This window comes from Lupinus angustifolius, chromosome LG04, assembly GCF_001865875.1.
Source record: "Lupinus angustifolius cultivar Tanjil chromosome LG04, LupAngTanjil_v1.0, whole genome shotgun sequence".
Taxonomy (NCBI): domain Eukaryota; kingdom Viridiplantae; phylum Streptophyta; class Magnoliopsida; order Fabales; family Fabaceae; genus Lupinus; species Lupinus angustifolius.
In genome coordinates this window covers 8,011,814-8,025,960 of record NC_032012.1, presented here as the reverse complement: position 1 = coordinate 8,025,960, position 14,147 = coordinate 8,011,814, and the positions used below count along the sequence as shown (strand labels likewise).

Here is a 14,147-nt window from a genome sequence, read left to right as displayed (position 1 = left end):
TTTAACCTTTTTTCAGTTCCCTCTTCCCATGCTTGTGTACTTTGGTCCATTCACTTGTAAAAAAACATTAGCAACTTATGTTTGTGACTATTGCATCCTCACCAATGTTGTTGTTGTTCTTATTATGTTATTACTGGTCATTTTCGTCTTAACAAGGTACATACATCAACTAAATGCTTAAGGAATTGAACTAACAATCAACTATGTCGAGCATTTTTGATGTTACTATCTCTCTATTTCGGTTATATATATAAATTTGGTTGGTCTTTAATCGATAGGGAATTAATCCGGCATTAATAAGTTATCTAGTAAATAGATCATATCCCTTATCAGAAGTTGATGATTATGTTGCAACTTGCAACAATATGTAAATTTCCCCAACAAAAAAACACATGATTTTTTCCACTAGGTATGGTTGGCAAAATAATATGATAAATATAGCATAAGACAAATATCCCAAAAGATTGGGAACCTGTGAACAATTTAGAAATAACTACACAAATTTCACAAAGACCCTTTAAAGCATCATTCATGAAATGAATCAAGGAATGATGAGTTCCTTTCTTATTGTCTTGGCAATCCTCAACAGCATGAGAAGCATCACTAGCCAAATCAACCAACTCAAAGAAGGTCTCTGAGTTCAAATCATTATAAGCCATTTCAATTGTTGAAACAACTTTTTTTATAATCAGAAACACCCTTTTGAAGATGCATTGAAGAAGTGGTTTTATTTAGCAGCTTTTCTATGTAGTCCATTGTGCTAATGGCATTGAGGTAAGCCAAACCAAAGGCAACATAAGCTAGACCATATTGGTCGGATTCATGGTTATGAAAGTTAGAATAGAGAGACACAATGCAGAATGAGTAGTTTGAAGTTTTGGCACATACATCATTTACTAATTTTGTTACATTTTTATTAGAGGCACATGAAGAGTGGATAAGGATAAAGATGAATGACACAAGATAGAGGAAGAAGCACACAGTTTAGGGTTCAGGGTCCAGGGTCCAGGGTCCAAGGTCCAAGGTCCAAGGTCCAAGGTCCAAGGTTTTTTAAATACTATGATTATATTCAACAACTTGACACCCATTTTTAGCATAAGTTTTTATGCTAAAGTTGCACCTACATAGTCAAAATGATAAACCATGAAGCAAGGTGAAGAAATATCATTTATATTCTTGTCCTCAAGTTTCACTCAATCACTTAATAAGGACTCAATCACTTTAGAAGGTTGAATATCGAGGGTATTAAAAACCATACTAGTAGACTACCATATGTCAAACAAATATATATATTAATAAACAGATGGAGACAAAGTTGAAAAAGAGATCAATGATAAGTTAAACATTGATTAAAGTCCACAAGGTAGCAAAAGAATACAACTCTACTAAGGGTCATAGAAACTAGATGCTAAGGAATAGTGTCAACTTCAAAAAAAAAAATGTACAAAGAAACAATGGAATGACCACAATACAAAACAAAAAAACTAGCATTTTCATTTGATTTACAAGTACAGTTAGCAGCTCAGCAGGTATTTGATCAATGGTGGCAAATTGACACACTGATTATGGCTCTGAATCTTCTATGCTCAAATCGGAAAAAAATACTGATGTAGAACAGGATACGTATCAAAAAAGAATCGTAAAGCTTTTTAAAAAATATAACACATACAAATGGAATTACAGACCTATAAGGTGACCCACAACAAGAAAACTTCAAAGATTAGAGGTACTGAGAAGACATATCTATGGATTGATGTTGCACTCTCGCAAATAAACATGATCATAGTTGACATACTTCGCCCAATAACTTCGAAACCTGGGAATGCTTATCTCAAGCCATGGTTTCAAGTTCCCATTGTAGTGTATAACAGCAGCCCGATCAATATCTTTTTGTTTGACTTTGGGGTTGTAGCCAAGACCCAAGGTATGCCAAGACCGGTTCAGTGTGAAAGTTCGTTTCCAGAATGTTATGAGCCCAGGAGGCAGTGTTCCTAACTTCCACAGAGTTCTATCATGATTCTGCATTTCAGATTAATAGAAAAAGAAAGTCAGTTCACAATTCAAAACAGAGAGAAACAAGACAAGTCAAAATCAAGCATGTGCAAAGCAAAGTGTAAAATGCATATTGGATGGAGTAATAGAGTGTAAGCATGAAATGAAATTAAAAGAAATTGTATATACAAGGCCCTTAACAAATTACAACACAAATTCAAAACATTGATTAAATTCCTATTTCCTACATTTCAAGAGGGTGGTATTTACGAGCATGCCAAAGTGCACATAAATATTTACATGTCCCAATTCCCTCCCTAGTCAAATATTGCTAGTATTACATATCATTAATGTAACTATCAAGTATCAACCATATGCGATATTTTCTGAGTGATAAACCAAAGTGCATTACTTACTAGATTCTGCCAGTTGTGGTACACCTCCGTGATGTTCTGCCTCTTCCATTCCACTAAATCGAATATATTCATACCATAAGCCCATCCACAAGCACGGGGGTCAAAATTATTGGCAATAAGAGGATTTGAGAAGTTGAGATAGCGGTCAAATCGGTGAAAAATTTCTCCACAAGTTTCTACAGCGCCATTTACATTGCCTTTCAAATCAACTGACCAAAGACCAATCAGATCCTTCTGCACAACTATATCATCATCCAAGAACAGCACTTTGTTGAGCTTTGGAAAGATCTCGGGCAAGTAGAAGCGAAGGTGGTTCAAGATAGATAAATACTTTGGATTCCGATACTTCAGGTTAGAATCAGAAGTTGCTCGATGAGCCTTGAAGTAATAATCTATCATAGCAGGAGAATTCAACTGCTTAAGAACAGGACTGTAACTTGAATTCAACCATGTAAAGTCTTCGATGTTCTGAACTTGAATGGTTGCCTTGCCCGGTGGATTCACCAAAAACCACATCCTCATTGCTGCATAATTGAGCCTATCAGTAACAATGTGGAGAACATGTTTTGAGGCATCCTGCAATTTAATAAAAAATTAGTATTATTATAAGCAAGTGATGTCAATAGGACATAAAAGTACCATTTGCATTCATGAAATTAAAATACCAGCACAGAAGTACAAATTTTCATTAATGATTCTCAATGATATTGGATCCCAAAGAAATGTCAAATTAATTATATCTTACCTTCGCATTGGCAGTAACTGAGTTCACAACAACAGCTGTTGCTAATATGTTGTCTGAGAATATTGCGTAATGGTATAGTTGAGGGTCTTCTAACTTCTCTTGATTGGGAAACTGTTTCTGAGAAGAATTTGAGTAATAATACTCAGTTGTAAGACGTAATGGAAGACAGTGAAGACCTTTGGGCAGTGTTTTTGCTGCCAATTGTGTTAATAACAAAGCCTGCTTCTTGTGAGCACGAAGCTGCTCCTCTGTTGAGTGGAGCATAGCCCGAAGCTTCTTCACAAAGGCAGAACAATCATCTTGCATTAGCTTCCCTTTCATCAATGAGTGCTCCATTTTCTTCATTCTCTCATTTGCACTGACATTAGTAAAAATATAGACAGATAAGGACTTAAAAAAATGCAGCTCGGTGCAGAATTTGAGCTATTCATCATGTTTATATGAAGCAGCATAAGACACTTGATAATTATAACAAGACATGAAAACATGAAGACAAATATAACAGCTTTCTTAAAGGTTCACTTACTTCCTAGGTAATTCAGAATCTTTGCTTGCACCCGCAATTGTTTGTGAAACTTCCTTTACCCGTAAGCGAAGCTCCTTAGTGAGACGGGGGTTGACTTTTACAGCAGGAAGGGAAAGATAGATCTTAGCTTGAATGAGCTGATCTTTAAGTCGCTGTACTCGAGCATCTGATGGCATTTGGTCATTCTTCTTATTGGACAATATGGGTCTTTTCTTCTTTACGCTGCTAGAAGTTTCAGTTGCTGGTTGCTCTTGCTTAGTAGCCTGACAAAAGACGCACTAAATGTGAAAAAAGTCTAAACATGCATTGAGGTTGATCTTCTTTCATTAAAATAATGTAATTATCTGAAAACTAGGGTTGGAAAAATGTTATAAACTTGTAATGAATGTTGACAGACAATGCTATATTAGCAACTTATTTGTTCTCTTCCCTTGACAGAAGGGAGCAGTTGAAATAACTCCAGTTCATTTGATTTTTCTAAGACTGAAACTCATTTAATATACCACGAAGAACATTATTTATGAAATACAATAAGACAAAGAAAAGGATATCGCATCCAACCAACATATCTATGTTGCATCGGCACTACATAGATTGCAGCCTGCATACATTCATTTTTTCCATGTCCTCAACTACAAATGTGGACGGTCCGGTGTCAAAGATATCTACATTCTACACTATAGCGTGATGAGAAGCCTAAAGGAACTTTTTTACCCACTTATTACTGTTTCATACACTTCCGTGAGCATGCAGCATAAATAGATACAAGATGAACAATGAAACAGAGAAAAAATCATGAAGAAAATATATCATATCACCTACCTTAATTCGAGATTCTTGATCAGAAACCTGAGCTGACTTATTAAGTTTCCCATCATTGTCATCCACATCGATAGCATCTTCCCCACTTACATTTTCATTAGTTGAATCACCTTTCTTAATGATGCTGCCGCCTTGATTTCCTTGCTTATTTCCATCTGTCACCTGTTTGATGGGGTTATCCCTTTGAGTTTGATCTTCCTCAGTTGTAGCAGACAATACCCTCGCAGATGCATGCTCCCCCGATTCCCTCAATCCCAGGTCTAGAGCAACATGACAATTAGAACAGATAACAATGCAAAATACCAAAATCTTAGTGAACAAAAAAGCAAGCCGAAAGAAATACCTCGAGGCAAGTTCTTTGTGCTAGTTGAGTCCTCATTATATACCCCAACAGGTTCTTTAAGGGTAGTTGAAGTTTCCTATATGCAAGAATGAGATACTTCAGCAATAAATTATAACAGATTCAACACTAGAGCAAAAACACCCAAAAAATGAAAATTTATCCCCATAGTAGTTATCAAAATAAAAAGAAAATGAAAGATGGGAACTTTACATGGGGAAACAGATTCAAGTGCTCAGAGTCTGTTGCACTGAGAGACTGAGACATCATTACAAAACAATACTCATAAATTCAAAGATCCCACTCTTACAAATAACAAAATTTAATATTTTTTCAATTCAATACTTACAAAAGCAGTGACATCTTCAATAAACTCTTGCTTGGCTGCAAAATGCATTCAAAAGCAACCCAATGAAACCAAAATCAATAACCTAATAGGTCAAATAGAGAACTTTCTGAGAAGAAAATTAAATAGGGACACTCACTTGAGGGTGAATTGAAGGTGCTAAGGCGAGCAGTGAAGAGAACAATTGGTGCAACAACAGTGATGGAAAGCAACAACAAGACAATGTTTCTCAAAGACAACATTTTCTACTAAAATCAGAGGGAGAAAACCCTCAACAAAGAAAGAGCCACACGCGTCCCTATGGAGCAAAGATACAATCTTTTTTATGAGAAAAGAAGACCCACTTATTCCTTTTATCTGGGGTGCTTTAGAAATTTGGTTGAGAAAGATTTTAAAGAACAAAGGTTGGAGCTTTAATGAGAAACAGTTACATTGAGTTCAGAATGGAGGAGAGAGAAAGAGAGAGAGAGAGAGAGAGGAAAACGCATTTTGGGATGAGAAAAGAGAAAGATTTGTTGAGAAATCAGAGAGAGAGAGAGAGAGAGAGTAATGAACGAGGATTAAGGAAACAAAATTTCCCTCTCTGTTGTTTCTGTCATCACATTTTGTCTCACTGATTTGTTCATAGGTTGTTATGGCCTTTACTTTGACTTATTGACTTTTTGAGCATGAGGATTTAAATGTAAATATGCCACAATTCAATTTTATTTTTTTTAATAATTGGGATAAGATCAAATTAATCTAACAATAAAATATTTAATTATTAAAATTTTAATTTAAATACATTTTTTCAATCAATCACAAATAATACATAAAATGTCACACGTTTATAAGACAATAGATTATAGATGTGTTCTCTTTTTTAATATATTCAAATATGATATATTTGGTTAAGCAATAACAACATTCCTTAATTGATTTATGTATTTAGTTATATTCACCCACAAGTCCTTAGTATGTGTAAAATAAGGATATGGAAAATGTTCTATTTTTCTATCGAAAATATTAATTTCTATATTTTTGTTTTAGCATTCATTTTTTCTTCCTATAATCTTCTATTATCATAATTTTAAATAATACATTTGAAATATACTAAAAACCCATTTCATGAATTGATGATGAATGTTTCTATGGATAAATACTAGTTTGTTCATAATGTTTCATCTTCACTAACGCATTTTCTATGAAATTTTCCATGAAGTAACCTATCTCAGATTTGCTCAAGACTATAAGGTTCTTAAGTAAGGGTTCCCAAAAAATCAATGTAATACTCGATCAAAGATATTAATATTAAGTTGAGTTGAAAATACCTATTATATATATAAATTATATTGTTAATATAATTTCATGTATTAAACATTAAAATACCTAGTAATTAAGTTTATCGGTGTAAAATCCAACTGAATCTTGAAGTAGACTAAAAGATTAAAATTTTAATTTTTGTAAGCAATATATATTGAGAAGATCAACCATATACCCTTAAAGGATTAAGTCTTTACCATATTTTACCCAAAAAAAAATGTAATAGTTAAGTGTTATATCCTATAATATTGATTAGCTAAAACTAGTTTATGTAATTCTGTAATATAATGCAGTTGATATTATATGAAGACAAAATAATAATGCAATTAATATTAAAGACAAATATATTTTGTAGTTGGCTTTAAATGTACTGAATCGTTCAGAACGGGTTGAAGATCGAAATAAATTAACTTTAATACTCTATACCAAAAAATACACTTTAATACAACAAAATCATGTCTTTATTATTTACTCTATATTCAAGCATTTTAATGATAATGAAATGAAAAAACCATTTTCCTTTAAACAATTTATAGAAGATTTGTGGTGTTAGGAACACGGAAAATATATTGAAGTTGTTTCGTTCATATATAAACTTCATAAGGGTTTGTTTCTTTATGTATATTTGGCTAAAAGTTATAATTAATATATTTTGAGATAGAAATATATTATAGTAGATACAATTTTTCTTAATAAAATATTTTTCATATACATAATAAAAATTGAACTTATGTTGAAAGAACTCAATTTCTATCATTCATAGTCTATATTGGTTCACAATACTTTGTTTATCCTTATTTAAATTAAGCACATTTCATTAGTTTACAAGACATAGCTCATGAAAATTTGAAAACAATTTTTTTTTGTAACACTACAAGAGACATTCTAATATCAATACACATTATTGTAGAAGTTACCGTATCATATTATAAAACACAACAACTAATAAGATTAAAATATCAAGAGTTTGATTTTCGTGAGCGACACTTTTTATTAAACCATTGTGTCAACTCTTTATCTTTACTCATATGTCTCTTCTCCTTGATAAAAACCTCACCTAAGAAATACTACTAATAGAAAATACTTGGTATTTTAAGGTCCAAATTATATTATTATCATTCTTACTTTTATGTGCACTGAAAGTTTATATTCTTATGTACTACTCGTCTGCATGTTTAAACCAACAGTTCCATTGACACACCATCAAGTTATAATGACATTTATAATGTTAAAAATATAACTTTCTAAAATCATCAAAACAACATTTATGTTGTTCACTAAAAAAAACAAATAAGAATTGTCATGGGTCTTTGAACAATAAGGGAGAGACAAATTGTTTTCAATAATTCCTATTAATCTAAGATAAGGTTTGTGTTCTTACGAAACAAAAATTACCTGTCCCGAACTATATTTCATTTTCTATCTCGAACTAAACCAATCAAATTATTATTTTTTGTTTTTAAATTTTTTTTTTTATTCATGTAGCAATATATGATTGACTCGATATATAGAATGAGATACTTATCGAAATACATGTTACAACCATTGTATAATCTACATCTATCTTATTCACAAAATTCCCTTTTCCCTGAATTGCATAGCAAGTTTTTTTCCCTTCTCTGGTGGCCTAATTTAGACTATGGTACACAAAATTGATTGGTTTTAAATTTCCATCACATAAAATATCACAATTTTTTGAGTCTTTAAAAACATACCACAATTCAATCAGCCACGTTTTCTATTTCCTCGAAACGATAAACACAACATAATCACAATCACAATTTATAATCATTTCACTTTTCAACATAATGCTACATTGCATCATCAACATGCTCATCTCCATTCACAACTAGGAAATGATAAGAATTCCATACATAAAATATACAAATCCTACCTAAGTAGCAATGGAGAATATTCATAATGAAACTGTATAAATTTAAGTCCTATCTAATTGATCTAAACATACAAGTCCATTTATTTTTATTTGGACAATCAAAGAAAAAAAGTGCAACAAGATTGTTAATGCCTTATACCCCAAATTAAAGCCATGGTAATATAAAGTACATGACTATGATTAAAACCAATAGATACCTATGAAGAAAATTGAGTTGGAAACTACAAACATTAAAACCATACCCCAATGTTATTATATTGTTTCAATCAAAGAGGGTGATTAAATAGAGAGGTCCAAGTAGAATTATCTGCATCCTCAGCTTCCAGCTTCCAACCATTGTTCTTATCAAATTGCTTCCATGCATCTTCTACCAACTTAGAATCTGGAATATGACTCATTGATGCTTCTGATATTGTTTCACACAAGCCATATTCATCACAGAAATTATCAATACCAGAAACTTTAAAGGAAGAAGTATCTTGGTGTTGTAGACATGACATGAAATTGTCTTCAAAATCTTCTAAGTCCTCAGGTTTGGATATGACACCATCTTTCAGCCAAGGGAAATCAAACACTCCAAAACCCAAGTTGGAATCACAATCCCAAGAACCTTCTTCTGCTTCTTCTTCTTTCACTTTATTCTTGTCCTTCATGAAGCTTATCTCAAAACCTCTCTTCTTTGCATTATTATTGTTGTTTTCCTCAAAAGAAGACCCCACAATTTTATTTTCACCCTCCTCTTCTCTTGCTCTCTTATTCTTTTTCTTCTTCTCATGCTCCATTCTTTCACACCTTGATAGCATTTCTGTCAATGCAAAGATTCATATATAATATTGTTATTAGTTCTTATATATAATACAATATGAAATACCCTTTTGTTACACTTAAAAGTCAAACACATCCAAAGGTTACAGTACTAAGATTGGATCATAACTTATAAACAAAGGAAAACACAATTATGCAACATTATTCATCCTCTCAGATTGAAAACAAAAACCAAATTTACTATAAAAGTGATCAACAAAATCTCTTTTAATTCATGTGAATAACAAAAATGTTAAAGACAGATAGATACAATTTCCAAAATGATCACATATATACATATATATATATATTATATATATATATATATAATGATACCTATGATATGATGAGTGTTTACACCAAGGGAAAACTAGGAACATGTACATATATGAATGCATGTATGTATTTGAAAGTGTTGGTGAAAACGTAAGGTAGAGAAAACAAAGTGAATAGAAGAAATGGTGAGCTTTAGACACACGCTATGCGATTTTAAGGCAAAACCATATTCAACCCCAACTCACATGACACAGCATGCAGACATGCACACGTACCACACCACATTACTTTCATTTCACAATGGAAATGTAACATAAAAGGGTTGGTTCCTCTTTTTTCGGTTCTAATTATGGTTAAGGAAAGACCACAACACACACACAAATATCACAAGGCAATGAATGAAGGGGTTTTCCACTTTTTTTATTATTTTCTACTTCTGTGCCAATACATCACATTTTACATCATGGTTTAATGGTAAATGGATTCATATTTTTATAAAACAACCATAGGCTTTCTAGCCTAGCTCATCACATTTTCATTCCCACACTCTTCATATTTCAAGGGTCACATCTACTTTACAATATATGTTCTTGATCGTTTTTGTGTTCAACAGTTGAAGGATCCATAGGATTCAAACACGTGTTTAGTCGATAATATGGTTTAAATGAATAAAGATATATTGTCACAAACCATGTCATATACCAATGAAAATATATCATGTTAATTAAAAAAATTAAAAAAATCATTATTTTTTATTTTTATTTTATTGTATTGGTACATATCAGGATTTAAGACATGATTTGAAAAAACATATCCTTCGGTTTTGACAACCTTACAAATGTATCCACATATCTGTTTATGTAATAAAGCTCACTCTTCATTTGGTTTATCATTGGAGCACCAAACATTTGTTGTACTAAATGACTATTAAGCAATTACTTGTGCTTCTAAAACCAAATACTAAATGACTAACAAGCAAAACATGCTCTTACACTCCAAATGCAGTTTGGAAACTAATATTGTTGTGACACTAACTTCTTCAAACAATGATGTCTCACATTTCCTTGTTCATAAGGTGAAAGACAATTTCTCTAACTGTAAAGTGCAATAATTAAGGGGGCCATGGCAAAAATGTAAACAATAAAGCATACAGAAGTGAAACTATTTAACACAGATCAGTTGCACCAAAGACAACTAAACTACATACAACAGTTCACTTCATCCCCTCAAACTATCTAAGATATCTATACAAACCAAAGTTGATACTTTAACACTTTCTGCACAGCTGATAAAATACAATCATGTTATTTACAGCTCACTAACACCGAGTTTATAACGTGCATGAGAAGGCGGATTGTGCTTGCTTCGGTGGGGGAGGTAGTTGATAAAGTTCGATGATGGCCTAGCGTCAGGTACACTTGATCCAATATCAGCCGCACATGAGCTGAAATCGTTGGATCTACTGGATTTAAAGCAGCAGCAACATCTGTCATCCATGCCAATTTTTTCGGAGTCTCGGAATTAACGTCACAGGACAATTGCTGTAGAAGAGACAGAAGTACTCCTTGGCTTAATGGTAATGGTACCATTGTCAAGATACCAGCTAAATCAACCTGGTTATGAAAATGTATGAAACTAAATGTTAGCTACATTGTATTAGTCAGATATAATCATACAAACTACAAAATATATACATTGAGCAATAGAACTATTATAGGAACTTGAAATAGATTTCAAATTTGATATTGCATGTCTATTATTTTTGGTAAGGACACATTGAAACTTACAATTTTACACAAGATAATAAAACCAACAGTTATATAAAATTTACCTAAAATCACTGAATTGGTTTTTATCCACCACAAAAATTGTTCCAAATGTACAGAATTACTTTTTTTCACTATCTATAGTTCAATTTAAAAATAAATAAAATATTCAAGGCTTCAAGCTACTTTTTCACTATCATTCTGTGTTTTTTTCTGCATTTCGATTAGTTTCTTGATAAGCATCATTCCTAACAAAATGCAATTGAGTTGTAACCCAAGTAAAAAAAAGATAGACATGATTATCATACCTGAGAACATAACCAAGAAACTATTGAAACATCACTCCGATGAAGTGCTGCAATGAATGCTTCCTCAAACTTGCCCTCACTTATCAACCTTGATAGTTCTTTGGTAGGATCCTCAGTCTGTCAAGAGCAAATGATCTTACAGTATGGAATATAGTAATATACATTAAAAGAATTGGAAGATAAGGGAAATGACAGATAGACATACCATCTCATGTAAGCCATTGTTGATTTGTGTTACAAAGGGATCTGCAGCTACTTTGGAGTTAGCAGCAATTTCTATCAGTTTACGATGGCCCTCGGCCAATTCCGCACTCAAAGTTTGAGTGATCGATGATGCTGAATTAATTGTTTCCTGTGAAATTATAGCACTACATGTTGAGTATTCATATATGATAAGTTAGACATTCAAGACTTCAAGATTAAGTTCAACAGACAAAGGACGGTAATACATATGGCCACTTGATAGTGAAGAAAGCTAACGATACAACTGAATCACGGCTCTAATTATAAACAAGATTCCCAAGAATGAGTCGTAAATATATATGTAGATAAATGTTACTGAATTTCTTGCCAGGTTGTGAATGGTGAGCAATGAAGTAAAATTACTGTGCCCAAAATGATTTACTCGAAGAAAATCTTCAGATGAGAAAACTTTTGTACTATGATAGATCACATGCTAAATTATTATTTCAAAAGGTTACATACATAAGGAACTTAAATCCTATTAGTACATAAAGCCATGGTTCATAAACTTTTCATAGTTATGATAATTATTCAACCATATACTACAAAACTCAAGTAACGTCTCATTAGTGCCAAGCAACTTTTCAACACTAACAATATCTTTGCCAATCAAGGAAACATAAAAAAAATGGAGTATATGACGAATTGATGGAAAGGAAAAAAGAATCTCTGATGTCAGGAAAAACGTTAAAAGAAGTCATATTAACTGTGTTTTCAAAACAAGCATCCTGCACATACCCTCAAAGTCATGGCCAGAGGAGAATGAGTAGAATCATACTGCTGTTGAATAGCAGTTGTATGCTTCGTAAGCCTATTCTCAAATGTGACATCAATTTGCTCAAACATAGCTTTGCAAGTCTTCTCAAATGCAGGAACTATTGAAGCTTCCAAACTAGTCCGAAGTGCTTCCTACAAAAAAACACCAACAGAACAGATAAACCAAAACCGCCTAAAATTGCAAGTTTGCAACCAATTCCAGACTAGCCAGGAAGCACGAAGCAAACAATAAAATAAACCCAAAATATGAAGCTAACTTGAATTACACGACCATATGAAATAATACATTGCAAATATGATAGATACCACAAAATGAAGCTCAGAACAAGTAAAAAAAGCTCCAGGAAATCGGCTTCAAATAATTAGATTTTAAGGAAGTGAGACTAAGCTACCAGAAACAGAACACAATAAATCTAGGCTCAAACCTATCAAGGATACATAAATCTAGACTAGCTTGCACACTGGAGCCTCTAGCTGGTGATAGAAGCAACAACCTAAGATGGAAAGGTAGTAAGCTTGCAGCAATAGTGAAACTACAATAACATGAGCTTAATCTTGGGTCAATCATGAGCTTAATTCCCCAATAGTTTGCACAATTTTGTATATATCTCTTTTCTTATAATAGGGATTAAAATGTTTCTCCTGCACTCATGACATCTTCTTAGGCCTCATAATGTCATTAAACAACTTTGTGCTCCAACTAATGCCCTGCTCTCCTTGAACCTTTTAGGCCTCAATAAGTAAGTATATTATCTGGTCCAACTGCTTTGTCATTCTTCATCCTTTTCAAAGCTTATTTCACCTCCAATTCCTGAATTTTACGACAAAAGGTATAATTTTGATCCTCTTTAGTGTTAATCTGATCAGAAATGCAAAAAAATGTGGCTGTCATTAAAAAGCTTGCGACAATAGTTCTTTCATTTTTCCTTAATATTTTTGTCGTTCACCAAGACTTTTCCAATTGAAGTCGAGTACAACATAAAATTGCATACACCATGTCTGAGCTATTAAAGCTTGAATATACATAACTACAAAAAATAAATTATTAAGGAACTGAAGCAACCAAACTGATCCAACTGTTAATATACAAGCACACCAAAGCTCAGACAGACCTCACTTTCAAAATTTACCTAGGAAATTCTCAAATTTGACTAGATCAGCCTTCTCTTAATGACACAATGCCCCAAGTAAAGTGATGCTGCAATGGCCCTCCATATAAAAACACACAGAAGGGATGACATAACTTGATATAAGGCTACAAAAGACTCTAAGACAAGTCATGTAGCTATGTAGAACTCTTAGCCTTTGAGATAGATTTAAGGCATTAATTAATAATTAAAACAAATTATTCATCCGTTTTTTCCCGGGGAGAAATTTAAACTGCTATCACATGAACGCATCATATTTTTTACAAGGAACATACATATGGCAAGTTAGACCATTATTTTCAGGTTATGGATGAGATGTCTGGGATGATCAACAAGCTTGCAGGCCACCAATTCAATATTTTCACAATACAGCGAAGCTAAATGATAAAGCACATGTTGGCTGGCAGATATCCATACTCAACACGACAACAAATGGGGGGGG

General features: G+C 32.8%; 3 protein-coding genes across 5 annotated transcripts in view; all 3 read right to left on the bottom strand.

Annotated features, from left to right (window-relative positions):
* LOC109345479 (probable galacturonosyltransferase 4) lies at positions 1,322-5,681 on the bottom strand. Of its 2 annotated transcripts, XM_019584497.1 has the most exons (9): positions 5,327-5,681; positions 5,191-5,225; positions 5,055-5,099; positions 4,845-4,920; positions 4,502-4,761; positions 3,680-3,942; positions 3,154-3,511; positions 2,409-2,984; positions 1,322-2,019 (listed from the first exon to the last, which is right to left on the bottom strand). In XM_019584497.1, the coding sequence occupies exons 1-9, from the start codon at positions 5,427-5,429 to the stop codon at positions 1,744-1,746; spliced, it is 1,992 nt and encodes a 663-aa protein (XP_019440042.1). In that variant the 5' UTR covers positions 5,430-5,681; the 3' UTR covers positions 1,322-1,743. The 2 variants fall into 2 exon arrangements, with proteins under 2 accessions (XP_019440042.1, XP_019440043.1); XM_019584498.1 differs by lacking the exon at positions 5,055-5,099 and having other exon boundaries at positions 5,327-5,680.
* Positions 8,512-9,741, bottom strand: LOC109344818. Of its 2 annotated transcripts, none has more exons than XM_019583560.1 (2): positions 9,709-9,741; positions 8,512-9,188 (listed from the first exon to the last, which is right to left on the bottom strand). In XM_019583560.1, exon 2 carries the CDS (start codon positions 9,184-9,186, stop codon positions 8,650-8,652), a length of 537 nt encoding a protein of 178 aa, XP_019439105.1. In that variant the 5' UTR covers positions 9,187-9,188; positions 9,709-9,741; the 3' UTR covers positions 8,512-8,649. The 2 variants fall into 2 exon arrangements, with proteins under 2 accessions (XP_019439105.1, XP_019439104.1); XM_019583559.1 differs by lacking the exon at positions 9,709-9,741 and adding an exon at positions 9,524-9,702 and having other exon boundaries at positions 8,513-9,188.
* Positions 10,403-14,147, bottom strand: part of LOC109345478 (enhancer of mRNA-decapping protein 4-like) — a 12,847-nt gene continuing 9,102 nt past the window's right edge. The window contains exons 10-13 of the mRNA XM_019584496.1: positions 12,519-12,689; positions 11,743-11,889; positions 11,538-11,654; positions 10,403-11,076 (exon numbers count right to left, since the gene is read on the bottom strand). Of these exons, the coding sequence (XP_019440041.1) occupies positions 10,768-11,076; positions 11,538-11,654; positions 11,743-11,889; positions 12,519-12,689 (744 nt within the window). The 3' untranslated portion in view covers positions 10,403-10,767. The remainder of the gene's footprint in view (positions 11,077-11,537; positions 11,655-11,742; positions 11,890-12,518; positions 12,690-14,147) is intronic.